The sequence below is a fragment of the Pinus tabuliformis genome, chromosome 3_2 (genome assembly GCF_031772625.1).
Source record: "Pinus tabuliformis cultivar Carrire ecotype Pingquan chromosome 3_2, CPIR1, whole genome shotgun sequence".
In the NCBI taxonomy this organism is placed as follows: Eukaryota; Viridiplantae; Streptophyta; class Pinopsida; order Pinales; family Pinaceae; genus Pinus; species Pinus tabuliformis.
Window position 1 is genome coordinate 675,685,174 of NC_142302.1, and position 27,744 is coordinate 675,712,917.

The 27,744-nt window shown below is 35.7% G+C and overlaps 2 protein-coding genes across 7 annotated transcripts; both read right to left on the bottom strand.

The window, feature by feature from the left end:
- Positions 1-968: 968 nt before the first annotated feature.
- LOC149182451 (alcohol dehydrogenase 1-like) lies at positions 969-3,460 on the bottom strand. Its single transcript, XM_089416843.1, has 7 exons — positions 2,986-3,460; positions 2,676-2,812; positions 2,434-2,480; positions 1,979-2,304; positions 1,787-1,869; positions 1,371-1,446; positions 969-1,231 (listed from the first exon to the last, which is right to left on the bottom strand). Exons 1-7 carry the CDS (start codon positions 3,023-3,025, stop codon positions 1,140-1,142), a joined length of 801 nt encoding a protein of 266 aa, XP_089272969.1. The 5' UTR covers positions 3,026-3,460; the 3' UTR covers positions 969-1,139.
- Positions 3,461-5,284: 1,824 nt separating this feature from the next.
- Positions 5,285-11,668, bottom strand: LOC149182452 (E3 ubiquitin-protein ligase RZFP34-like). Of its 6 annotated transcripts, none has more exons than XM_089416846.1 (11): positions 11,315-11,668; positions 10,810-11,162; positions 7,989-8,076; positions 7,778-7,808; positions 7,492-7,569; positions 7,311-7,354; positions 7,147-7,187; positions 6,926-7,052; positions 6,050-6,119; positions 5,827-5,868; positions 5,285-5,720 (listed from the first exon to the last, which is right to left on the bottom strand). In XM_089416846.1, the coding sequence occupies exons 3-11, from the start codon at positions 8,027-8,029 to the stop codon at positions 5,520-5,522; spliced, it is 675 nt and encodes a 224-aa protein (XP_089272972.1). In that variant the 5' UTR covers positions 8,030-8,076; positions 10,810-11,162; positions 11,315-11,668; the 3' UTR covers positions 5,285-5,519. The 6 variants fall into 6 exon arrangements, with proteins under 6 accessions (XP_089272972.1, XP_089272970.1, XP_089272971.1 ...); XM_089416844.1 differs by having other exon boundaries at positions 7,778-7,837; XM_089416848.1 differs by having other exon boundaries at positions 5,678-5,720; positions 6,003-6,119; positions 7,778-7,837.
- Positions 11,669-27,744: the final 16,076 nt, after the last annotated feature.

Consider the following 27,744-nt stretch of genomic DNA (forward strand, 5'->3'; position numbering starts at 1 on the left):
TGCCATCGTGCATTGGGATTCATTTCATCACATGTAGGAGACAAAGCATTAGTGTATCTTCAGAAATAGTGCTTAAAAAAGAAAGAGGGAAAGCATAAAACTCTGTGATAGGGTCCATACTCCACAGAGAATCATCCACCAGATTTGAGAGAAGGCATTTAAGTTGGATTTGCCATCGTGCATTGGGATTGATCTAGCGTTCACCTCAGTCTATAGCTTTGCTTGAAGCTCTACAACACATCCATCCTTGATGAAGATGAAGAGGAGTCCATCACATCATTTTCTGTAGAATGTCTTAATTTTGGCACAGCAGTGGAAGAAGACATAGTTCTGTAGTGCAAAGAATAGGTAACCAAATAGGAAACTGTGCAACTTTATAAGAATGGGCTCAGAGGACAATTGCGGCATTGCCCTTGGTTGGCAAGTGGTACAACTTGGATCAAATGAAAATCAAATCAAGAAGAAACTTCCTCAACTGTAAGACAATTGATGAGTACTGACAACTTCTAAGTGGTGATATTTGATTGTAAATAAGATCAGAGGTTTACTGAGCCTATGATAATGTAAATTTTCTCTGAGGAGAAGTTCAACAACAAATTTGCTACAGTATGACCACTATTTCAGAAGTGAGTTGTGCAGATGATAGGCACAAGTCACATATCATAGTTAACATTCCTCCTGCAATTTTAGAGTGATGGCAGTCGCTGCGTCAGAGGATGTGCTAAAAGTTGGGTCAAATACTCATGTAGTGATCCGATTATGCTAGAAATATTGCAACAAATAAGGGCAAGAGAAATGTACAAGCTTGTTAATAAGTGGGCCTCATCTGCCACCTCCTGCTACACTTTTTCTGCTGAAGCTAATTTCTCTGATATAGTTAGAAACTGTTGTTGCCAAGGTGCATCCACTGTATGTGGACTGGTTGGTGAAGCCAAAGAGCATTTCTGTAAGAAGGCTTTTATGAGAAGTATAAGCACATGTGACACTGCCTCAATGGCAGTTGTTTCTGGAACTTTACTTGCAAATGGTAGTGAGCAAGGCATTGATGTGTTAGTAACTTAGTTCCCACTGCTGCACAGATTAAATATCCCCCATGTTGTACCAATGGAATGCAAGGCAAGGTAAAACTGTCTTCAGCTTTAAAAGTTAATTAATATAAACTGAATGACCTCTTGAACAGGCTTGGCGTGGTCCAGTGGATTAATAAATTCCGTTACACCAAAGAGTTTTGCTGTAAAAGGATCAAAAAAATTAGAAAGGAAAGGCAATTCTTCAGTCAAACATATACACACTGACTCACAAATGACGGAAATGGGCAATTTAACATATATACACTGATTAACAAATGGTGGAAATGGTCAATTTTCAACCTTTTTCAAATCTTTCACTGTTTAAATCGATTCCAATTATTCGAGAAGCTCCTGCAATTCTTGCCCCTTCAGCAGCCTGCATAGATTAACCCAAACAAGATGCGTAACAGAAAACTAAAGGGTACACTCATGATATTGGTCCCAAAATATTCAGGAACAGTGCTGAACTATTAAATAATCATCATAATCCATTAATGACTGTAAAATAAGAGTATTGACACGAACATTCAGCAGCCTGCATAGATTAACCCAAACAAGATGCGTAACAGAAAACTAAAGGGTACACTCATGATATTGGTCCCAAAATATTCAGGAACAGTGCTGAACTATTAAATAATCATCATAATCCATTAATGACTGTAAAATAAGAGTATTGACACGAACATAAAGAGAGTACACTTTTCGTTAGTACTTACACCAAGCCCAACAGCCCCAAGGCCAAATACTGCTACTGTTGAACCCTTCTTGGGTTTGGCTACATTCAAAGCCGCACCCATCCCTGAATCCACAGCAAAATGAAGTTTGCATGACATTTCTAATCTAGGAAACGATCATGGGTTTCACAATCATCAACCAAGTACATTAAGAAGTTCGCATGAAGTAGTTACCTGTTGAGGCACCACAACTCAGAACACAGACTTTGTCAAGAGGGGCCTCTGGATTAATTTTGGCAACACAACCGGCATGAGCAACAGTGTACTCGCTGAAAGTCGATGTACCAAGGAAATGGTAAATCGGTTTCCCATCTTTTGAAAACCTTGTTTTTCCATCAGTTATCATAACCCCTCTCTCAGTGTTAATTCTCAGAAGATCACACATGTTTCTCTCCTCTGACTTGCAGTGTCTGCATTCTCCACATTCTCCAGTAAATACAGGAAGCACAGTGTCACCCTCCTTGAGGTCAGTCACCCCTTCTCCAACACTCTCAACAACCCTGTGTCAACCAACCTATAGTTAGTGAACAATAAATCACAAAGTTTCTGTCTCTTTTTCCCTTCTGAAATTCTACATGCCTACTAGTATAACTAATTAATTTATTTTGAATAAAAAACAGAGTGCATACCCAGCTGCTTCATGTCCCAAAATGCGGGGAAAGAGAGGGGTTTGGCCCTGCAACAGAAAGCAGTATGAGTATCAGTAATTTAATTTCACTGTTGAAAATATGTAATAATCAATGTTTGTAGTGACTTAATTGTATAAAGAGGAAGCTAATGTATCATACAGTGCAGGGGAATGCCACATATCCAGACTTTAATTTTTATTGATGTTTAATAAATTTAGTTCCAATAATTTTTCAAAGCATACCTTTGCTTCCCAGAAATAAACGTCTGTATGACACAAGGCAGTATAATGAATTTTAATTCTGACTTCCATTGCCTGTGGGGGAGCCACCTCCACTTCTTCAATCTTCAGAGGCTCCCCTGCTGCCCAGGCAACAGCAGCTGCAACAGATATACAAATATCAAAATATATCAGATTTCAAGAAGCACACATACAGTTTGCATAAATCCAACTTAACCCTGAAATTCAATTTTGCCCTGAAATGATATACATGAAATAAATAGAATGTGGCCATGACTCTTTGCACTGAACTGAACTCAACTGGAGTAATTACCTTTGCATTTGATAACCTGGCCTGCAGTAGAGCTCGCCATTTTCCTTTCTGCGCAAATGGTCTTCTCTCGCTATGGTAGTATTATGTAGGACAAACAAAGGCTTCCTTCTTGCGTTGGTGGTGAAGGCAGATATGGTTCCTGAATTTATATCCCACTTCCCTTGAAACACTGATAATCGAATGCGGTGAAGGCGTTGCGAAGTCAGGCATGCCATATTTGTCGGGATAAGCCTCCATGTCATTAGTTTGAATTAATGAGGGCATAGTTATCTGCAATATTTATGGAGTCCATGGTTATCTGGTGGCCTTACCTATCAGCCATACAGGATCTATGAAATCCGAGTCTGCGTTTTGCGTTTTTCCACTTAACTGCTAACAGAAACGCTTGAACAATTTCCCGCTGAATGTGGATGCCAAGTGTCAGTCTCACAAACAAAAGGACGACGAAAAAGGTCTTTCAAAGGAAGGCCTATCGGCCTAAATATATATATGTGAACTTTAGGTAGAAAGAGGTGTAACTAGCAATTGTCCCAAAAGGTACAAAGAGAGGCCGATAGGATTATTAAATTAGAATTGTTGAATTTCTCTAGAAGAGATGTTGGTTCAAGCCTAATGGATGAGCAATTTGAGCTAGCTAAAGGCCTTCTAATTACACTATTGTTTGGGTCTTGAAGTCTGGATGAGCAATAAAAATGCTTAAAACATAAGATGAAGTTTGTAAAGTAAACACAAGATTTGAGATCTTAAGTCATTGCTAGAATTAAGACGACATATAATTCACAATATTAAAACAATCAAAATGCATCCACCTCAAATACAAATAAAACATCACCTTTGCAAAATAATACCACCAGTAAACAATTCAGGCAGGATTGCTTAAATGTTTAAAAATGTATTAATTTGTGTATTAAGGATTAAAAGCAAATCACAGTTACCAATATGATTATAACAATTAGAGGAAAAATTATTAAATCCCAACAATGAATAACTATTATCTCTTACCACATTTAGGCTTTTCAGTTCTATTAAATACTATGGAAACATATTAATTAATTTAATAGTTTCCACTGTGTGATGGTATACTAACGACAAGGTAATTCCATCATAGAATATAAGACATAGGATCTTCCAAACAAATTTAAAAAGGTCAGTAATACAATTACAAAATATTCAAGTCAGTATCATCCCCTTTGTTAAGATCACTTTCTTTCTCAGATAGTACTCCCTTTGTGAGGATACAGTCTCCATCTTCATTCTAAACCATTACTAATTTTCTGTAAGTAAGATAGGTATCAGATTCAGTTGCAAATCAAAAACTTTCTGGGTAGATTACATGATGCTCACAATTTTAGGAGTATGGGAATAAAATATATACAGAGCTGATGGATGAAAGATAGATTTTGGAATGATAGGGCTTGGAATAAGTGAGAAGGAATCCTTCCAAGGGCTTCATCGCGATAATGGGAAGACGGTTTATAAACATACATTTCCGTTTTCTTGACATAACATCTGTAAAGGATGTGACAGGAAACTTCTCCCTCATTCCCCTATGTCAACATAGTTGCAAGCAGTGAGATATTCAACAGACAATTACACTTCATGATCCGCCTTTGCTGCTTAACAATAGAATTTAACAATAGAATAACTCTTAGTGAGACCATTTCATTAATTTATCTTAAGACCATGGGGATATTTGAATAATAAATCAGGGAATTTGCAGATATTGTTTAACAAGTTTCGGAATCCAATTTAATACAAAATTTAAATAGCAAACTTGAACTACTTTTGTAATTGGAAGCCAGGCTTTTCGGAACATATAGCAGAAATTCATTACAATTGCTAATAGTAACTTAATAGAAATAATTGCATTTAAGCAAATAATAGTAGTAACTTAATAGAAATAATTGCATTTAAGCAAATAACGAGAATATCTTGTGCGGGCTTTTTTGCATTTAAGCAAATAACGAGAATATCTTGTGCGGACTAAAAAGCAGGAAGGAATTTTGGTTACACATATATTATCATAGAAATCTCAAGTTGTTTAAGTGTTCATGTATGAGTTTACCATGCCCTGTTCTTAATAAATTGAATTGGATATTCACGCTTTCTGTGTCATGAGGCATAAAAAGAACCCATAAACTCAACCTGAGTAAATGTGAGATATATGAAACTGGATTTAGGCTTTTCAGTTGTATTAAATACTATGGAAGCATATTAATTAATTTAACAGTTCCACTGTGTGATGGTATATGAACAACAAGGTAATTCCATCATAGAATATAAGACATAGGATCTTCCAAACAAATTTAAAAAGGTCGGTAATACCATTTATGGACCAATTGATAACTTGTGTTTTTTACAATTTCATTCCCCTATGTCAACATAGTTGCAAGCAGCGAGATATGTCAACTGTGTTATGATGTTAACAGCCGTAGAGTAGTGCCGCAAAAACTGAGCGGTTACAATGAATTCTTACAGTATGCCACTGCATAGCAATTTGCAGTACAGTTGTTTTTCATGCCACATAATCAGTGCTAAGGCAACCTTACGAGTGGTAAAGAGGGATACATGAATCTGAACATTTGAGAATATAAAAGATGAGATCTACATGAACTTGCAGAAGGACCTCCCCTGGTCTGCCGGGTGTTATAAGAATTGCAACTTTGACACTTGTGTGCAACAATGTGAATAATTACTTCAGAAGTTACTCCACAGTCATTGCATAAGATCCAAACCTGCTCAAATGACCGACGAGAAAGTGGTGAGGTATTTTCTCCCACGCCACTAATGGGCTCTAAAATATGCCTCCAAATTATACCACATTAACATCAGACAACTTACCATTTTGTTCTGGTAAGCTTCAGGCATTGGAGTCAAAGAAACCTACATGACAAAAAAAAATATCAGAATCCACTCAAGAAACTTAAAAAATCAATTGCCATTGGACGAAAGAAAATTTCAAATATGAGAAATCAAAATTAGCAAAAACACATATAATAAGCTACTCTTTATACAACCCATTGCAAGTTGACTTCAAGATGTTCATCTTGTCGACAATATCTACCTCTCGGTCAAGTTTCCCCCACAATTTAGACATATCACAGACAAATTTGGAGCACACTGGACAAGCAAATCTGCAAAGGACAAACAAACATGTTAGAATGGCAAGAAATTTGAAATAAAATTAAAGCTGCTACTGTGACCACAGATTGCTGAAGAAGGTACCATCAATGGGCATATCAGTGCAAGTATATCTTGTATTGTGTAATAGTATAGGTAGACTGGAAACAAGAGGTTGTGAGCCAGGGCACAAAACAGGCCACATATGAAACTTACTGAAGTGTACCTACAGGATAACGCTTTAGGACAGTATTGCGTGTAAAGACATAGGTGGACAAAAAGGGGATTATTGATCGTGTGGAATAAAATCTCAATACAGGGATATGACTATTCCAAAATTTTGATAGACATGAGCAAAGCTAATTGATCATTAAGCGAAGTCAACTGATTTTTGATGGACATGAGCAAAGTCAACTATTTAACTTTTATCATATCAAGCATATCAGGTATTCTACTATAATAAGATATCTTGCCATCACATATATAACAACTACAAGTCAGACATGGTACACAAGGCAGGACACTGAAACCACTGATGTTGTTTGTATCAGAGCAAGAGAAAAATAACATAAATGCACCCAGTATAGCTAGGTAATCCGAAGCTAGCTCTAGAAGTGGGTACGGATATCAACTGATGAGAAACAAAATCTTGTGAGTAAGAATGCTTATCATAGCAGAAATCATTGTAATCTGGTAAGGGTTCTCATTTCTTTATGGGGTAATGTAAAAGAGTAGTTCTTATGGAAGAGTTCAGATATTTCTTAGGTCAATTTATAAAATTTCATAAGACCAACGAGGAGAGTAAAATCTTCAATTGCACCTGAACATGCGTAGAACAGTCAGTAAAGCCAGGTTAAGGTTGGGGTGATCCATGTGTGCGTGTCTTTGGTGCATTGCTTTTTCCACACAAGGGTGGCAATCCTTCAAGCGGATAGAGTGGCAACATCCTAGAAAAAGGTACATGAGCAAATAAATCATTCTCGCACTACAATGAAACAAGGGAAGAAGCGGTGATAATTTGAGAAGTCATAAAGAACATACCACATTTATAACAGTGGAAGAAATTATCGTTGCTGCCTGTTCTGAAAACCAGCACAAGTAGCTAAAGTCAAAGGCAAGAAATACATCTAATACATTTCACAATAGCATGAAAGATTACTTTACAAGAGAGCAAGAAACATCAAAGGAAAAAGAGAAAAGCATACCTGCAAATTCCACATCCGTCACAGTGGTATTGCTGTTTTGAGTCCTGGAAACCAAAGTGGCAAGTACAATTAGAACCGAAAGTGTATACATCCAAACCATCTTTTTATAATTTTGTAAGAGTGAAACTCTCTGTTTTCCTAAACCAGAACTATTAAACCTGAAAAGGCATTAAAAACGTACCTCATCATCAAAGAAATTGCATTTTTCACAGAAGTAATTTCCCATACAAACACCACAAGTAACGCAGGTTTGCTGAACCTACAAAATGACAGTGCATAATCATTTTTAAAATAACTCAAGAAGCATTAGTGTTTACCTCTAAATTTTCTGCACATTATTAAAATTAAAAAGGCTCAGCTCTTTCAAATCTACCTTCAGAAAATTACAAAGAATACATATTGTTCAGAGCATTAAGACAAACATCATAATGAATAACATCTAACTGGAAAACAAGATAGAACCTTACCTTTCGAACTTCATGGCGCGGTACATTATGTCTGTCATGTGGATGGACATCCATTGAATTCTGTTCAGATATGAGATCAAACCATACTATACCCTCACAAATGAAATTAGAAGAGACGTAATTTTATAGTTCTATTTTAACAAGTATATAAACCAAACACAACCGTTGAACTTGAAATAGCTACGAAAGAAGTAAAGAAAAAGAAGCATACTTTGGCCTCATTATGACAATTCCTACAGTCAAAGACTTCATTACAAGACGGAGCCCTTATTTGGCATCTCCGGCGGTAGTGTGAACATCTGCCATCAATTATCAGTATCAAGAAAAGACACATCAGTAAAATCATCCCTATAAGACACATTTTTCACCACTTTGTAAGATGCATGGAGATACCAATAAGAAAATATCAAAATTATATATAATAAATAAAAGGCATAAATGTTACATTAAACAATAGTGTATTGAACATCTCCATTCTATTTCAAGGAAGAAATACCAAATACAGTATGGGTATGCATGTCAAACAATGTAGATGCTCACTACCTTAAATATTTATGTTAAGGACAACAAATGACCAGGATGAATTCCTTGACAGTTAAAAACAGAAATTTCATAGCCCCACGTTAATGAATGCTATTTTTGCACACTTCAATTCCCTGAGATTCATTGTCTTAGTAGAAAGTAAATTAAGCTGAAGAAAATAGAGAGACACACAGAAATACTCTTCTCATGTTAGCAATACAAAGAGGTCACTTTAGCACAACCTCTTTTCTTGTTCTATGAGATGAGATAGGTTTGCTTATGGCCAAAGGGATAAATAGAACAAATATGTGGGATACCATAGCCCCGCATAATATGTAATGGTTTTTCAGCTCTAAAGAAAATAAAGTTAAAAATTGAAATTAGTTCCACATAAAGAACACATGCACCAACTATAGGTTTCCAACGTTAGCCGTCTCTTGAATGACTGTGCCAACATCAGATCGCTGTTGAATGGAAAGATTGCACATGCCCACATCATCAAATGTGGGTTTCAAGAGCATTTCTTCTTACAAAACAATTTGATAAACATGTACATAAAATGCAGGGATTTGGATACTACACGCCAAGTGTTTGGCAATATAGCTGAACGAGATGTCATCTCGTGGACTTCGTTGATCACGGGTTACGCTCAGAATGGGCAATATGAGGAAGCCCTCAAACTTTTCGAGCAAATGCAGAGCCAACTGGTGTCGCCGAACAAGTTTACTTATGCTACCATAATGAAAGCGTGTGCCGGTGTTGCAGATCTGGAACGGGCCAGGGGGGTTCATGATCAGATTCTGAGAAAGAACTAAATCATAAAGAAAGGTAGTCGATAGCCAGGACAACTTCATTTTGACACAAGTGTTGTTCTATAGACCTCCCTGTCAGACAGAAATTTGAAATAAAACTGACTGCATTAAAGGGTGCCAACAGAAATTTATTGTTGGGTCATGGACACAAGAGGCTACCCCACGAATTCTACTGGATTACAGTAGCACATAATTACTCATTGTTCACAGAAAGTTCCCTTACTACACTAGTTTCCTCAAAATAAAAAACTATGATAACATCTCTCGCAGATACCCTTCATAAAACACAGCTTCAATCTGCAAACTCCACCATTTGTAACACCCAAAAACTCTTCTGTTTGAAAAAACTTGAAATCAAGGTCTTGGCAATATTGACGTTCCTGGAAGCAAAACAATTCTAACCCAGAACTACAAAAAATGGAAAGACCTGTCAAACACTAAATACAGCTTGATCCTACAAATAATTGAGGCAATGATGCATCTTGCCTGACTATTTATTGATCATTACAGCGGCTCTAAGCCGTGTCATTGCCTCAATGTGCACTAAATTATTCAACCCAATGTGTGTATATACGCCTCTTGGTTTTTTCAATCCCATTTCTTCTTTACAACTGAGCAACGCGGTGCCCTCCGTTATTGTTCCATTGCTCTAGCAAGAAAACCTGATCAAGGGCAGGCTCTTCCTTTTCACAAACCCCAGGATGATATTATACAAATGCATAATAGTCATATGATAAATAAAAATCCTCAAATCCACCCCTCCACTGTATTTGCAATGAGACCTAGCATTCGCTCGAGCCTCAATTCATGCCAAATCTGCTTATTTAATCATTATCTTCAAATCTTTTGGTTAAAATTAAGTAGAATGTTGCAACCAGGGATCTCTTATCATATCTCTCGATGAATGGACTGCAGAGATAATCCTCTGCCACAATGTAAATGACCTGCCTAAAATATGGAGGATTCTAAACAGAATTAAGCAGAATTTGCAGATCTAGTAATTCTCAACACAGTAAATCACGAACCAGAACCCATCTCGAACAGTTATACATATTTCTCTGTTCCAGTCAAACACACGCAAACATGTATGTGTTCATGCACCAGGCTGTGGCCAAGAGGCAACTTCGAGCAGTTGTCGTGAGGATGAACCAGGTTCAAATTCCAGTTTCCTCGCTCCCCCTGCCTGATGGATAACTATGTGTAGTATTTATTGTAGCTCTGCTGCAATGATGATCTGACGCCTAGCTGTCGATATTGTACTGGTTGTTGCTATTGTTGCTTAGCCTCAGGGCTGTTGGTCTATTTGTGGCCTGGCCAACGCAGTGAAAGAGGTTTCAGACCAACCAATCATGACCTGTTTCCAATGGGTGTACTACACACACAAGGCTGTGAACTATTGTCCAGTCCACACACTCACCAGATCTATAAACCACCCTGCGCTATCAAACTTTACTATTTATTTTCAGGTGTGTGTGTGTGAGTTGTGGGATTGGACCTATTTTAAAATCCTAGATCTGTGGCCAAGAATTTCTGTTTTCAAGTTCCAAGAGAAAGATGGCAAAGCCCTGCAAGCGGAAGAGTATCCGAAAAATGCACCTTCAACCAAAAACTGATCTATAATAATAACGAGGCCTGAGATTCCAGACTAACTAAATAGACGTAAAATTATTAAAAAAATGATAGAAATGAAATCCTTACCTTTGGGCCATTGTGCAAGGACGCTTTCCTTCAAGGTGGCAACAGTGGTGGCAGATAAATATCTTCTGGGACCAACGTCTGTACCATCATGGAGCCTGAACTTGACCTCCAAATACTCTTCCCCTGACATTTCTCAAAATACCCAGATCCTGGTTCAGAAAACCCTCTAAAAGCAGCTTAAAACCCTCAGTTTGGGAACCCTTGTGACACCTTAAAGGGTAACCCAGAAAAACGCTATTACAGGTTTGGGTTTCCTCAAAATAAAAAACTATGATAACATCTCTCGCAGATACCCTTCATAAAACACAGCTTCAATCTGCAAACTCCACCATTTGTAACACCCAAAAACTCTTCTGTTTCAAAAAACTTGAAATCAAGGTCTTGGCAATATTGACGTTCCTGGAAGCAAAACAATTCTAACCCAGAACTACAAAAAATGGAAAGACCTGTCAAACACTAAATACAACCTGATCCTACAAATAATTGAGGCAATGATGCATCTTGCCTGACTATTTATTGATCATTACAGCGGCTCTAAGCCGTGTCATTGCCTCAATGTGCACTAAATTATTCAACCCAATGTGTGTATATACGCCTCTTGGTTTTTTCAATCCCATTTCTTCTTTACAACTGAGCAACGCGGTGCCTGAAAGGCTTGGTGCACGAACTGAGCATACATGGCCCTTGACATCCTCACAGAGACATCTACCATCTCCTTATTGCACAAAAACTTCTCCATCCGAGACGCCGCCCTCATGGAATCCACGTCCCGTTCATAAAAGGCCTCCACCGCCTTAGAAATCAAGTGCTCATCGTGCTTCAGGTTTCGTGCTTCAAAACCTGAGCCATGCTCAGAGAAACTCGAACCCTGATAAATGTACAAGCCAGGTGTCAACATCCGAAAGAAAAAGATGACGAAGGGACGACTGTCCACGTGTCAACACGAGAGCCAAAGGAACGACGAAAGTCTGTTCCAAAGGAAGGCCTATCGGCCTAATTAATTAACAACTACATTCTCCAATTTCAATTCATACACAGGTGGACACCCACTTTTTACATACGTTAATACGGACTCTTTAAATCCGCGAACAAACCCTTTAGTGTTAGGGCCACAAGATTTGATTGACCCACACCCATTGATGATACCACTTTTTATTTGATTTATTGTTTTCTTTTAAATAATTAATTTAGAAATAAAAGTCGTTTTATATTTCCTGAGTTTAGTGAATTTATATATATATATATATTTCCAAATTTTATAAAGAAATTGAAAAATAAATTAGCAAAAAATATTATCAATATCAATATTAAAAAAAAAAATCAATATTATTAAAACTAGTTTAATTTAAAATCTTTAAATTTTCTAAAATTTAAAGATTGTTAGGAGTCCTTTGTAATTTATATTTTTTCACGATAAATTATTTATAGTAAATCTAGTGTTTTGGTGAACACATAATTTTCCTAGTTATGTGGGTTCATATGAAATAGTTATACCTGACAGCTCATATTTAAAGTTATTTCTCCAAAAATTCTGATTTTTATTATAAAGAAAATTAAGAATCTTTTTTATTGAATTACATTTTTTAATCAAATAATTTGAAATGAGTTATTTTTTTTTTTTCACTCTCACGTATCTCTCATGCAAGAATCATCATTTTACACATCCATTTTTAGCCCTTATAGAAAATTTGGGTTATATATTATAACATTGTTGTACAAAATCCTTTATAATTCATGTAGAATTTATCACAACATTCTTTCCCTTCGCTGGAGGATGAGGGTTATCTTCTAGGCCATACTCAAGGCTTAAAATATACCTCATAATTATTTACCATTTTCATCTAATAGTGGTTATGGATAGATCGCTAAATCATTTTTTAGTTTGGGCACTTCTTTGTCTGAGAAGTGGCAAAAATAATGATGTTTATTAATTAAATCCAAGTGGATATCCTTTAAAAAAAATATAGGTGTTAAATACTCTAACATCCATCTTATTCATAATCATTACATTTAAGAAATATCTCTCCAAAGAGATAATTCCCCAAATCATCCTCATAGTAAATATAAGCATAACTAAAAGTTTGAACTTCCACTTACTAAACTATCAAATAAAAAAACTTACTAAGAGAATTTGTCATAATCATTACATTTAAGAAATATCTCTTTAAAGAGATAGTTACCCAAATCATCCTCAAAGTGAATATAAGCATAACTAAAAGTTTGAACTTCCACTTACTAAACTATCAAATAAAGGAACTTACCAAGAGAATTTGATATAGTAGAAACGGAATGAGGATGTATGTATTCCAAAGGGAATTTCTTCCTGTAAAAAGAGAATTAAGATGCCAATATTCTATAGCCATGTTAGCATTTTTATATAGGAACAAAATGTAGATTTACATAAGGTTGAGACTTGTTATTTTTTCTTATCACTAATCTAGACCATGCTTGTAATAGATTGGTAATTTTGTGCATAAGATGCCAATATTCTATAGCCATGTTAGCATTTTTATATAGGAACAAAATGTAGATTTACATAAGGTTGAGACATGTTATTTTTTCTTATCACTAATCTAGACCATGCTTGTAATAGATTGGTAATTTTGTGCATATATACCTAATCATAGTCTATGTTCTCGCTTCCTCTTTTTTGGGAAAATTTTAGGGGCTAATATTAGTAGGTGGGCTAATTTTCCATGTTTTTTACCAAAAAAAAATTGTCAATCTCCATTTTTTTCTAAAAGAGATTCACCCAAATTTTATAGTATAAAATTAGTTTAACTTAAAAATCACCAAAAATTTATAATATTTTTATAAATTTTTTTCCAAGCATGTTACAATTTGCATATTAAATATTAGTAATATTCGCCAAAATGTCATCCTTTTGTTTCATGTCTATTATTTAAATCCTCTTCCTAATTTGTACTTTTTGACTATTAATAATTAGTAATACTACAAATTATATATAAATTATTAAATAAATATTCATATTCTTGATAGCAAGACCCTTTCATGTTTTCCTTTACCACTAATTCATTATTTAAATTAAGATCCAAAATTTATTAAAAAAAATCAATAGAAATAATAGTGCTCTTATATTTCAAGATAGTGTTTCATTATTAATATTATGTCCTTTCGCTATGTGAAAATAAATTATTTCATTAACATCATATTGCTTTATATCAATCTTGGAATTCTAATAATCAACACAGTTTGAGAAAATTTACCATATGGATTTAAATCACTTATTATTCAAACTCACAACAAGGTAAGCTGCGAGGCAGCAAGTCCCTGCATCAAGTTAAAACTAGTAACTCTCTTCATCAAGTTAAAACTAGTTACTAGTTGGTCATTAGTTATATACGTAATTACGCTTTAAAGTCCTAAAAGAGTGCTCGGTAATAAAGATGGTCAAATAAGGGTATGACGGGCTTTATATGCGTAATTACGCTTTAAAGACCTAAAAGAGTGCTCGGTAATAAAGATGGTCAAATAAGGGTATGACGGGCCTGCCTTTCATTGCAGACGTAAAATACTGTGAACATAAATTATTCCAACCAAGTCTAAAGAGGTAAGATATTTGTTCATGATACAACTCCAACACCTCCACATATGTAACCTTCAGCTGAGCAAGATAAGCGAGCCGACACCTTGACATCTTGACATTGCAAACAACCGTAAGAAGTCAAACAGATCATATATCTCACGTGGGTTTTTCCATTTGTCAAGATAGTCCTGCACTGCCGTGAGTTAGGTATAGGTTTCCTCATCAACAACTACGAGATTTTGGTCCGCTACTTTATCAGTAGATAAAATGACATCATCGTGGCCATGTGTAGACAGACACAGTCGATTGCTAGTTTAATATACCATAGGAAAGTCAATACACCATGGGAATCTCACGGGATGCTATTATTCATGCGTCCATTAACAAATTGAATGTGCGATAGATCGTTGAATCAGAAAGTCCAACCCCAACTTCAAACTTCATTTAGCATAAAATCAAATAATGAATGAAGTAAAAACTACAATTTTTGCATATATATGTATATGTTTGTATAATTGCGACGCACAAGAAGGCTTTGTTGAACCTGCTTTTCTCTTTTTAAAAATTAAAGCTGCTGCTTTTTTTCATATAAACTTGAGCGGAAAAGAAATATTTGGGAATAATCTCTATTTAGTGATTGAGACTTGGCTTAAAACCCTAAAACTTCATTAAGCATAAAATCAAATAGGACTCATTGTTGTACATGTATATTTAAATTACACAAAGAAATCATAAATAAGTCTTTTCATCGATTTGAAGGTCAAAGAAAAAAGATAGCCGACATTCAATGTGAGATCTTAGAATAATTACAACATACTAGCACAAAGATTCGTAAGAAGCTCGACCTCAAATTATCATGTTCTTCCAAAGCATAACAGCTGTGCACATAATTCATTGGCCGCATGTTTTTCCAGAGCATAACACCGTGCACATAAACCATTGGTTGCATGCATGGTTAATGTGACATGTCAAATTCGCTTTAACTCCGTCATCGCTATGCCCAGGTATCGGCTTCAGCAAGACTAACGAGTTGTCCGTGGCATTTCCATTATCACCTTCGCTGTAACCATTGTCATTATGGCCTTTGCTATAAGTAACCCAATCTGTAAGCATTGCCATTATCGCCTTCACTGTAAACAACCCAATCTGCTTATGCTCTAAGGAGAGCGAGAGCAAAGCTTATTCTAGTGCTCCTTTTCTGCTTATGCTCTAAGGAGAGTGAGAGCAAAGCTTATTCTGGTGCTCCTTTGTTTGTGGAGATGCAACCCTATTTGTGCAGATTAGTTGATATTCGCTGCAATAAATTTGTGATGAACAAAAAAAAATACAGTTAGAGAGTTCAATCAACGTCATTATCATGGAATATGGAGGTTGAGGGCCACAACTCTGCATTCAGGTTTCTCGCAGGTCTCAGCTGAAGAACTTTCAGTGCCATGGAGCAAAGATCAGGTAAAGCTCAAGTAATGCAAGTACAGGTAATGCTCATTGATAAGTTCTAAAATGAAGAACTCATTAGATATGGTATTCCTGAAGATATCTGGTCCTGCCCTTCTAAAGGATCTATGCCTCCGTTTTCGGTTAATTGTCAAGATTTCTGTCTGCATTCACATTCACTGTATCTGCCCAATTGTTTCTTGCAAAATTTAAATGTCGTGGCCACAAGTATTTGCATGGGATATATTATATTGATCTTGAGATTTTCTTAATTTGTTTTCATTTGCTTCAATCTGGGTTAGTCCAGATCTTGCTACACGATACTGTGGATATTTTGCATTTTCTGTTTGCAGTGGTGTTCTATTGCTCTAGCCAGTACTTGAACTGGGTCATTCTATGTATAAGCAAGTTTGAAGCTAATTATATTTTCTTAATTTCCAAAACTAATTATGGCTTTAGATTTGAAATAATGGATTTCTAGTATTAAGCATTAATCTTAAGCTAATCCCAATTTATTTTTACATGGCTTCCTTTGTAATCAATTGCAGGCTAAGCAATCCAAAAAGTTTGGAAGCTGCGGTGGAAGTAACAGCAGAATTTCTAAATGCAGCGGTGAAGCCAGTGTTGGTTGTCAAGATGTCTGTCTGCATTCACATTCACCGTATCTGCCCAATTGTTTCTTGCAAAATTTAAATGTCGTGGCCACAAGTATTTGCATGGGATATATTATATTGATCTTGAGATTTTCTTAATTTGTTTTCATGTGCTTCAATCTGGGTTAGTCCAGATCTTGCTACACGATACTGTGGATATTTTGCATCTTCTGTTTGCAGTAGTGTTCTATTGCTCTAGCCAGTACTTGAACTAGGTCATTCTATGTACAAGCAAGTTTGAAGCTAATTATATTTTCTTAATTTCCAAAACTAATTTTGGCTTTAGATTTGAAATAATGAATTTCTAGTATTAATTTCCAAAACTAATTATGGCTTTAGATTTGAAATAATGAATTTCTAGTATTAATCACTAATCTTAAGCTAATCCCAATTTTTTTTGACATGGCTTCCTTTGTAATCAATTGCAGGCTAAGCAATCCAAAAAGTTTGGAAGCTGCGGTGGAAGTAACAGCAGAATTTCTAAATGCAGCGGTGAAGCCAGTGTTGGTAGGTGGTCCAAAGATAATTGTTTTGTAGGTATTTTATTGTAATATATTCAACTGACTGGCTTTTATAGCGCATTGAATTTTGCAAGAATTGATTTAAAGCTCACCATGCCAAGAAGCTAAGCCGGTAGGGCAGCAGAGTGAATACTCTTCTCTTTTTCTCTTCGAATTGTTGTTGCAGTCTTCCAATTGTTTTTGCGGCTGCTATTGCTGGGCTAACTGGGAGGGAATCCGCAGAGGGTCCGAACGAGAGAGCTTCGGCCTATTGCTTGGACCTGCTGTGTTGGAGCTGGCAGGATCAGGTGCACTTTGCCTTCACTCTTCTTTGCTTCTCCGGTGCTAATACATGATAGACATGCTGTGTTGGAGCTGGCAGGATCAGGTGCACTTTGCCTTCACTCTTCTTTGCTTCTCCGGTGCTAATACATGATAGACATAATAGTTGTTTGTATCTTGCGCACTGTATGATCCTCTTCCACGCAGTATTGAGTACTGACTCGCCGCTCTCGTCCTGACTCCTCAGGTCACCGGACCGTATCAGATAAGACTAACCGTACACGCTCTTTCTTCTTTCCGCTATGATAGAGATAGTATAAGAGCTGTAACACAATTATGAACATGCAGACACCGCATCAACATGTAGACACCGAAGCATGCAACATGCAGTAAGCCGATGGCAACAAGTGGCAACTTCAGCCACTTATAAATTAGTTCTAGTTCAGTTTGACACTTCCAAACTTTGTAATTATGCTAGCATTTCATACTGCTAAACTAATGTCAACATTAATATGGAAACCGTTGACGGTCAATGATAATAAATAGGCGAAAGCAAAATAGGCTATGATCCAGCCTCTTCCGCCTCAGGAAGAGGCCAAATAAGATGGCAAACCAGATTAAATTCGAAGACTTTGGTTTATCCCGGTAATAGCAAACAGAGGCAGTTGGAAACTTTGGTCTAATCACCGTATAACAGAGTTGAACAGATTGGAACTAATGCTAAAACTGAACGAATCGATTACTATAGTCCCTGGACATTGCCAGATGACAGGGACTAATAAGGTCTTATTGTTATACACATTTGGTATTAAATGTAGGAAATATGAAGAAATAAACAATAATCATGTCTATAAATACAATACTCATGTATATAAATACAAGGAGAAAATCCATTGTAACCATGAAGAGTATAATCCATAGTTATTATAACTTCATTATAATTATGAAATAATTATGATGTTACATGCAAATTCCTAATATGGAATTCATGTGCATTTTTCGAAGAGAATACTAGAGAAGGAAAAGCATGAATGCAAGGGAGAATTCTTTGTATTGACATTTAAAGTAATAAAAGGAAACGACCATTTTTTTATAGTTATGAATAAAGGTAAGTAAATTATAAAATACATTTTTCTAATGAAGCAATCAACTCACACTCTAAATAAAAATTCATGTTTGAAAACAAAACAAAACAAAATGATTTACTAAAGGTTTTATAAGAAAATGTAATCAAATTCATATTTTAATCTAAATTTTACTTTAAAAATGAGCATGGAAAGTATTGCAAATTGCACCAACATACATTTGGTTTGTGGAAGACTAAAGACTTGAGAAAGATGATATTCTAAATACCCATTTACTCTAAATATTCTATATCCATCAATTAGTATGTTAAAGGGGTGAATGCATGAAGATGGGATACAGTTTTGGGCCAAATGTGGCGATGAAATTTCAAGTTTTCCTCTTTTATCAAATTGTGGTCCTTAGAATTCACATAGGCATTGTGAATTTTGATTCGGAGTAAAAAGACAATATGTGGAGAATTATGTTGTTGTCCTAATGATTTTTTGAAAAAAAAAATAGTGTCGCATAATCTCTCAATTTTCCAATAAATGCAATACTTGTCCTTGCAAATTTATGCACATATTAAGAGGTATATGTGTGTTCACATAGCATAACATAGCCTAAAATGTGTAATATATATATATATATCTATATATATATATATTCTACATAGAGATAACTAAGTTTTTCATGTTAAAATTTTATTTTTTTATGAAAAAAATACATTTTTTATTATTTTTAAAAGTTAACGAAGTAATATTTCGATTGCATTTTAGAGACACACGTCTTTGCATAATATTTTTTTCAACCAGGATTTAAATAAATTGAAAAAACAAGAGTTCCCTTTTGAAGATGACTTGTAAACAAATATAGTGGTATTTTTTAAATTTTTTGAATTTTGTATATTTTATGTTATTGATTTTTTTATATTTTATGTTATTGATTTTTTTATGTTATTGATTTTTGTATTCAGCCCCTTTTATAGGATATTCAACCAAACAGGTATTTTTCATATCTATCTTCGATGAGTGACAGGTGTTCAGGTAGTATAGAAGAAATTGACCAAGCATCTGCGACGTTATCTAGCAGGAAAAGATCAACTAGAGGTGAAAATATTAAAATAAAATTTCATAGACGGATGGATTTTTTTCTCGCCAAAGGGGGCTCATGTTCTTATGATAATGAGAACATAGATGAAAGTGAGGTGCCCTTGAGGTACAAACATCTAGTGAAACATTGGGCACCCAAGGATCTTCTTGAAATAAACGTTGTTTTTTCCGTCAATAAATGGATATACCACATTGCCCCATCGTCATTACAAGTTTTGGGGCTATTTTCCATGGATGACATAAAGGTATGTTACGGAGGATTAACTGAATTGATGAAGTATGTCGGACCTTGTTACAACTACAATGATTGTGTATGGCTATTCCAATATAACAAAAGTATGCAAATATATGGAGTAGAAACAAATTATATACAACTAAAAGATAATGATCAAAATAAAGGCGCAACTATGTATATTGATGGAAGGCCAAAAGCAGCAGGTAATATTTTAAGGTTAATAAATAGTAAATGGCTTGTGACCATAAATAAGCAACCCAATAGCATATTCGAGGGGTGTGAAGGAAACCATGTATTCATATGTGTCATTAAATCAATAGTTGCAGGGGAAGAGTTTCTCAATGATTACAATTTGAATCAAATAGATACAAATATCTCTATTACAAGGGTGTTATATATTCAATTTTACCCAAATTGTAAGGAATATCTATTATATGTTATGATTGTAATTTGCTACAATATATTTTCAAGCATCTTGTAAGTTGATGAAACATTTTAATACGTCATGATTAAAATATTTTGGCAGGTTGATCAAGTTCAAAGGATACCAACCTCACAACACGTAAGCATTAAGGTAGTTGTACATAAAATAATATAACCATGAGATTTATTCTCGAGTAGAATTTTATCCATTATAGAGTGATCCAAATTCATATTTTTAGGCATCATATAACTAAATGAAATATTCACTATGCATATGACCAACTTGAGCAAATACATTCCTTCATCTTTTTCAAAGTATTGTTTCTATACAATGTGGAATATATATTGATCCTATCATAATGTATGTTCCAATATCCTTCCAAGATGATGATTTTTTTTATAAATTTAGAACCTTTTATATCGGTCATGATATAACGTGAAGCTTCTATATAAATTTAGACATATTCCAATAGCAGTTTTGTTATTAATATAATGACGATTAATTGTGGATGAATTTAAAATTACACTTATTTGATCAATAGGGTGATAACAGGAAGGAATCAGCCTTAGAATAGTCTAGAGATGCTTCTAAGGAAGAGCTTACTAAAGAGGAAAATTTTATTTTCATCAATCCGATCCAAATAATAAAGAAGCTTCAAATGAAAGAAAACAAGAAATTCAGTTCTTTAGTTCTGATTAAGCCTCAGATAGAAACTATAAGAGGAGAAATCAAAACCTTGATGCACCAAATTCGTCAGTATGGGGTGAGAAACTCATTTAATTATCATGTTTATTTGTTTGTGATTTTAATTATAGGATCCTTTATAATAATAAAAACTCTTTATTTTACAGGAGTTTTTGGCGAAGTACAAACCTCATGTTGTGACTAAGGTGGTCGACGTTGGTAGCAGCATCGATGCTCCACCTATGAGTAATGCACCAGTCATTGAGTCTGGTACACCTGTTGAACCACACTTGACAAGATTTGCACTTCCTAAACAACAAATGATGTTGTGGATGTAAAGCATGATATCATTACACAATTCGAAGTGAGCCTTATTAGATCTTCCTATGTTACTAGCATGCGAATACTACCAATTACACTTTTGGTAGATGAGGACAATGTTTCCATGAAAATAGAAAAACTTCCAGGTATTTAGGAAGTGTTTTAAATATTAAGTACAATCTAATTGAAATTAACGTATAGTTTGTGATAATTTTAATGTAATAATAATATCATTTTGTAGGAAATGATGTATTATATAGGTGTTTATATGACCTAACCTTGGAAATATTTGGGCCCACCATTCGTACAAACTGGAAACCCCAAAGTTCCAAGTCAAAAGATGAACTTATAACCAGGATGGTTCGCCTATTGGGTGAGGATACCTTCAACAAAAATTGAGTTACCTCCAAGGTAGGATTATATTTGAAATATTTGTGGGACCAATATAGGTCTCATTTGGAGAGGACAAGATCACACGAGCACCCTACAACAATATCAGAGATGGAGTGGAAAGCGCTCGTGGAAGATGCAAACGAGAAGGCACTGCAAAAAGTAGAGAAGACACTACCTGAACCAGGAAGGTATGAGGCACTTTTAATAATGTAATTATTATGCTTTATCATCATTGTGAAATCGAATTAAAGTTTTCAATATTTTAAATATAGGTTGTCAAATACATCCAAAGTCATGTTGGCTAGAATATTCAAACATGGTAAACATCATCTTGGCCCAAGTGGTTACTCAAAACTAGTCGCTAAAATTGTAAGTATATAAAAAAATAATTTGCATCCAAATTATAAATTCTTAACAATTTTATTTTAATATCACAAAAGAAAAAAAATTCATGTTCTCATGCAAAAGTACAAGGGTCACAATTCAAAGAGGCTCCCATGGAGGAAGACCTAAAGCTTGTTTTCAAGCATGGCTATCAAATTGTGGTTAAATGTAGGGCAAGATTGACGTTTTCAAAATCTTCCTACACCCAACCTAACACTCACGAAGATAAACACAATGAACATGATTTATAAATGATTACTTGTAAAATCTATTGATTATTATTTTTTGCAATAAAGTAATGTGCTTGATTGTAAAAACCAGGAAAGCAATGTGGATACAACACATGAGCCTACTAATAGTGGAGTGCCTCTTGAGACTGATGTTTAGCTCGGTACTGGAGGTATTTCATGTGTTATAAAAAAATTGTAGTATGGAATACAATTAAAAATATTTAAATGCAAATGGTGTATTAATTATAACCTTTCTTGTTTCTACACTAGAGCATGTACAAGATGAGGCCAGAGAAGATATGGCCACATACGAAAGTATTATGCTTCCCTCCACTACCGATGTCTTGGCTCCTCGTCCTTGGTAATTAAGGATCGAATCGAGTCCTTTTGAAAAGTGTTGATGCTCAAAACAAGAGGAGATTCAAGCTCCTTCTTTTCTAGCCTTCATTTGTGTTATCACATTTGTTTAAGTTTGAAATTTTTTAATGTTGGAAATTGGAGTATCAATAAAATATTTGTAATAAATAGGAAACCATGTTGATAATGGGACTATCAACGTTATTGTTATTTTGAATTTTTTTAAAGAAATATGTTGAGAACGAGAGTTTCAGCATTATCGAGTGTTTTAAACTGCAAACCAATGAATTTTGTGGGTAACCAGTGTAGAAATTTCACCTGTAGAACAAACCGATATATGCAATGTCCTAAAGCATAATACTTGTTCTACTTCTACAAAACATTAAGCGGAAGCATAATTGAATTCATGAGCAACATCAAGTAGAAACATGCATAACTGATCAAGAGAAATAATCACACATAACACAAGATATATCCAGGGGAAAGCACCAGCATAAAACCCCAACCATGTATTATCAATCAAGTGGAAATCCTCTTCACAATACAAAAACAATTAGCTCTCAAGCTATTCAGTTCTCAATGAACTATGAAGATATGAAGATATATCTCATGAACCAACCAAGCCCTATATATAAAGGCTTTACCTATGGTCCAATCCATATTTCCTTGCGCAGTTTGCTTAGGAAATAATAGCAAAAGCATATGCAATTAATTCCAAACATACCAAGTTAACCAATGGTCCAAATACGCAATCCTTGAGGACACTAGTTCATCAACCATGCAAAAATTGCTTACTAGAAATAGTCAAGCATATGATAGTACATTGTCCCACATCTGAGCTCAACTGGGTCTCTGACAGAACTGACATGCAACAATTATCCATGAGTGAATCCTCAGTTATCTAAAATAATAGTTATCACATGCATGCAAGCGTTAACAAACTATATTTTATTATTTTAACAACTTGTTAAAATAATCTAACTGGACTTGACTAGTTAGAACTAAGTCAACTGATTCTCTCATTATAGAACTCATACTTATTCCCTCAATCAGTAGAGGAAATTAAGGATAAATTCCTCAATCAGTAGGAAAATTCATGTGCATGCTCACAAAGACTTCAAATTCGAATTTCCTTAACTAATTAACTCAACTGAATTAATTAATTAATATTTCCAATTGTTGTTCAGACCAAAATTAATTTTACTTCCTATAGATAGACTAGGGACTACTATAAATAGGAAGGGACCCAAAAATGTTATTTTTAGAACTTTCTATTTTTAGCAGTTTCGCCTCTCACCCAATGTGGCCAATGACCTCACTAGCCAAACTGCTATTTTTAGACATGCTATTTTTAGCAGGTCTATTTTTAGCACATTCTAAATTTATCATTTCTCATTGCACACTTTTCAACACCCCCTCTCAACAAGAAAGGCTTTCTCTTGAACTTGATCCTGTAATTCTGGAATGTTCTGCATGCAACACATCTACCCGATCCACTTGCTCCAACAACACTTGGAACAAAAACACTCCAAACTGACCACTCTGTTGGGCTAGGAACATACTCTGATGTTGAAGCTCTACCTGCTATTGGAAAGTGCTCCCTCTCTGACATCTGTGCTACTGCAACATCTCCATGCATCTCGCACCATTGCACACCTCTCTGTGCCACCTAGCACTGTGCAAAACACTTGTGCCTCTTGCATTGTTGCAGCCTGCTAACTATGCATTGTCCTGGGATTCCCTACACTGTCACTCTCTGTGCCGCTCCATCCACATCTGTCTCTACCCAATTAGTCAGTTCCTGCTACTCCATATCATGGCTCCTGTAGCAAGGTCTCACCCAAGAGGTTGGTTACCTCAAGGATCCTACCCCTCCTCCTTGGGACAATCACTCTATATCACCCCACCTCCTACCTAGAGGTATGGCTTCATGTGATCCCTTAGCCCACCTGGCTCGAAGTTTCCCCCTATTAGAGGTCTCTACATGAGTAGATGTCTCTACTCGATCTCCACTCAGCTTCCCTTGTTGTGGCTACTCCATAACCTCCTGAAGTTGCTGCACCAATCGTGGATCCTCCACAATTGTCTGAGACTTCTTCTGGATCTGCATGTTGAGAGGTAATATACCCTCCCTCTCAACCACCAAGTCTCCATCAGTTGCCTTTCTCCTCAAGGCTTTGCATGCATCTTGAACCTCAAGAGCATACAGGTTCTTGACTCGTGAACCAATCTGCTTCACCTGTCTAGTGATGATGTGTCTAAGGAAAACCTTTCCCTTACCAAAGACTACATCATAGCCTCTGTCTTCCAGCATCACGATCGACACCAAGTTTCTCTTCAGTCATGGTACATACTTGACATCGGTCAAGGTAAGGTGAGCTCTATGCTCCCTCTGAAAAATAATCGTGCCTACACCTGAGACATTATACTTCTCATCATTACCCATCGCTATGAGTATCTAGAGATCTTTCTCCTCCAAAGTACTGAACAAACTCTTGTCACTGGTCATGTGGAAAGAAGCTCCACTGTCAAGAAACCAACCACTTCCCACTATGGATGAAACCATGCATGCGAAGAGTGTGAAATCCAACTCAAAATGTGAAGCAATTGCCTCACCTTCAGATCCTTCCCCGGATCCCTTCTTGGATTTCCTCCATGGACAATTTGCAACATAATGGTCCACCTCATGACAATGAAAGAATCACAATTTTGATTTGTCAACCTTCTTCCCATCATTGGAAGAACTGGATTTGGAAAGAGAAACCTTCTCCTTCCCCTTCTTTGCCTTACTCACTAAGGCACACTTCTCCTCATCATGCATGGATGAAGAACTGTCTCTGGTGCCCTGTTTGATCTCCTCCTGCATCAAATCTGACCATAGTCGTTCCCAATCTGGCAGTTTCTCCCTTCCATTCACCAAGTCCTAGTAGCTATGCTAGCTCTTAGGAAGGCCAAGGAGTGCTAGACTCACCATATCCTCATCTGATGTCACAACCCCTACACTTGCAAGCTCATCCCTTCATGTGATGAGCTTGGTCAGATACATAGAGATCATCTCATCCCTTTCACACTTGATCTTTTGAAGTTTGTCCTTCAGTGCCAACTTCCTCTGATCATTGCTATTTTGATATAAATCTTTCAATGTTTTCCACATTGCATGTAGAGTCTCCTTCCCATGGAGGCTCGAGACAAGGTGATCTTGCACTCCCTCCAAGAGAATTCTCCTAGCTCTAGCCACACACTTCCTCCATTCCACCTGCTCAGTCTTGTCAGTAGGCTTAGGGATTTCTTGATCAATGAAATCCTTAAGATCATTATCTTCCAAAACTACCTCCATGCGATCCTTCCAAGCTATATAGTTTGAGCTGCCATCAAGGGCATACTCAAGCCTCAAACCATAGAACGCCATTGATGAAATAGATGTGATAAGAACTTTAGATCTATATCCAAATAATAAACTTTGATTTTCTCGTGCTAGTATATTGTTCTTGCTTGATCACTTCTGCTCTGATACCATGTAGAAATTTCACCTGTAGAACAAACCGATATATGCAATGTCCTAAAGCATAATACTTGTTCTACTTCTACAAAACATTAAGTAGAAGCATAATCGAATTCATGAGCAACATCAAGTAGAAAAATGCATGACTAATCAAGAGAAATAATCACACATAACACAAGATATATCCAGGGGAAAGCACCAGCATAAAACCCCAACCATGTATTATCAATCAAGTGGAAATCCTCTTCGTAATACAAAACAAATTAGCTCTCAAGCTATTCATTTCTCAATGAACTATGAAGATATGAAGATATATCTCATGAACCAACCAATCCCTATATATAAAGGCTTTACCTATGGTCCAATCCCTATTTCCTTTCGCAGTTTGCTTAGGAAATAAGAGCAAAATCATATGCAATTAATTCCAAACATACCAAGTTAACCAATGGTCCAAATACGCAATCCTTGAGGACACTAGTTCCTCAACCATGCAAAAAATACTTACTAGAAATATTCAAGCATCTGACAGTACACTGTCCCACATCTAATCTTAGCTAGGTCTCTGACAGAACTGGCATGCAACAGTTATCCATGAGTGAATCCTCAGTTATCTAAAATAATAGTTGTCACATGCATGCAAGCATTAACAAACTATATTTTATTATTTTAATAACTCGTTAAAATAATCTAACTAGACTTGACTAGTTAGAACTAAGTCAACTGATTCTCTCATTATAGAACTCATATTTATTCCCTCAATCAGTGGAGGAAATTAAGGATAAATTCCTCAATGAGTGGGACAATTCATGTGCATGCTCACAAAGACTTCAAATTCGAATTTCCTTAACTAATTAACTCAACTGAATTATTTAATTAATATTTCCAACTGTTGTTAGGACCAAAGTTAATTTTACTTCCTATAAATAGACTAGGGACTGTTATAAATAGGAAGGGACCCAAAAATGCTATTTTATAACTTTCTATTTTTAGCAGTTTCACCTCTCACCCAATGTGGCCAATGACCTCACTAGCCAAACTGCTATTTTTATACATGCTTTTTTTAGACATGCTATTTTTAGCAGGTCTATTTTTAGCACATTCTAAATTTAGCATTTATTGTTGCACACTTTTCAACAACCAGGGTATCAACACCAAAACATTCAAATTTGAATTTTTACTTTGAAATGCACTGACATGTTCCACATCAGCAAAAATGTGATTATGATCTGATCACGCTCTATTAATTCTGATATGAGAAAAACACTTGTAGAATGGATTATTTATGTTGCTGAAGAGGTAAGTGGGTAAATTGTAATGATAGAAGGGTTAAATCTTTGTTTTTTTATTGTCAATCAGTTATGATAGTACACTGTTTGAAACATGATGATTAATAATTTTACACATATAGAAAAGTTATATGTTTCATTGTGATTCTCACAATCTTTTTCATTGAAAATGATCTTTCTTTTGATTTACCCGACGGAGATCCATAATCAAATCTCGATCCTCTTCTTTGTTTATTCAATAGACCGCAAAAAAATCAATGGGGAAAGGCAGAAATTTAAACAGAAATGAACCAAAGGGGACTGATCTTCTTGAGATCTACCTAGAAATTCAGCAACTGTTTTGACAGGCCGGATGGGAGGAACTCTTTAGGTGATGCACCAATTTTCACGATGAGGTAGCACAAGCTTTTTCCCAAGGTTTCAACAAACAGTGAGTGGAGGTTGGACGAATTTATTTCCAAATGATAGAGGAGTTAATTTCTAAGGTCACATATTTTCCCACTAATGGAGAGAAGGCCTTTAGGAGTCA

Bases quoted from the DNA above. Each gene is read 5' to 3' on its own strand.
- LOC149182451 (XM_089416843.1), bottom strand. From the start codon at position 3,025: ATGGCGAGCTCTACTGCAGGCCAGGTTATCAAATGCAAAG. The intron at 1,870-1,978 runs GTAACTACTTCA...CTGTGGATTCAG, and splicing joins GAGTTGTGGTGCCTCAACAG to GGATGGGTGCGGCTTTGAAT. The intron at 1,232-1,370 runs GTTGAAAATTGA...ATCCTTTTACAG, and splicing joins CAGTGAAAGATTTGAAAAAG to CAAAACTCTTTGGTGTAACG.
- LOC149182452 (XM_089416844.1), bottom strand. The intron at 7,188-7,310 runs GTATGCTTTTCT...GCTGGTTTTCAG, and splicing joins GACGGATGTGGAATTTGCAG to AACAGGCAGCAACGATAATT. The intron at 7,053-7,146 runs GTATGTTCTTTA...ACCTTTTTCTAG, and splicing joins CTTCCACTGTTATAAATGTG to GATGTTGCCACTCTATCCGC.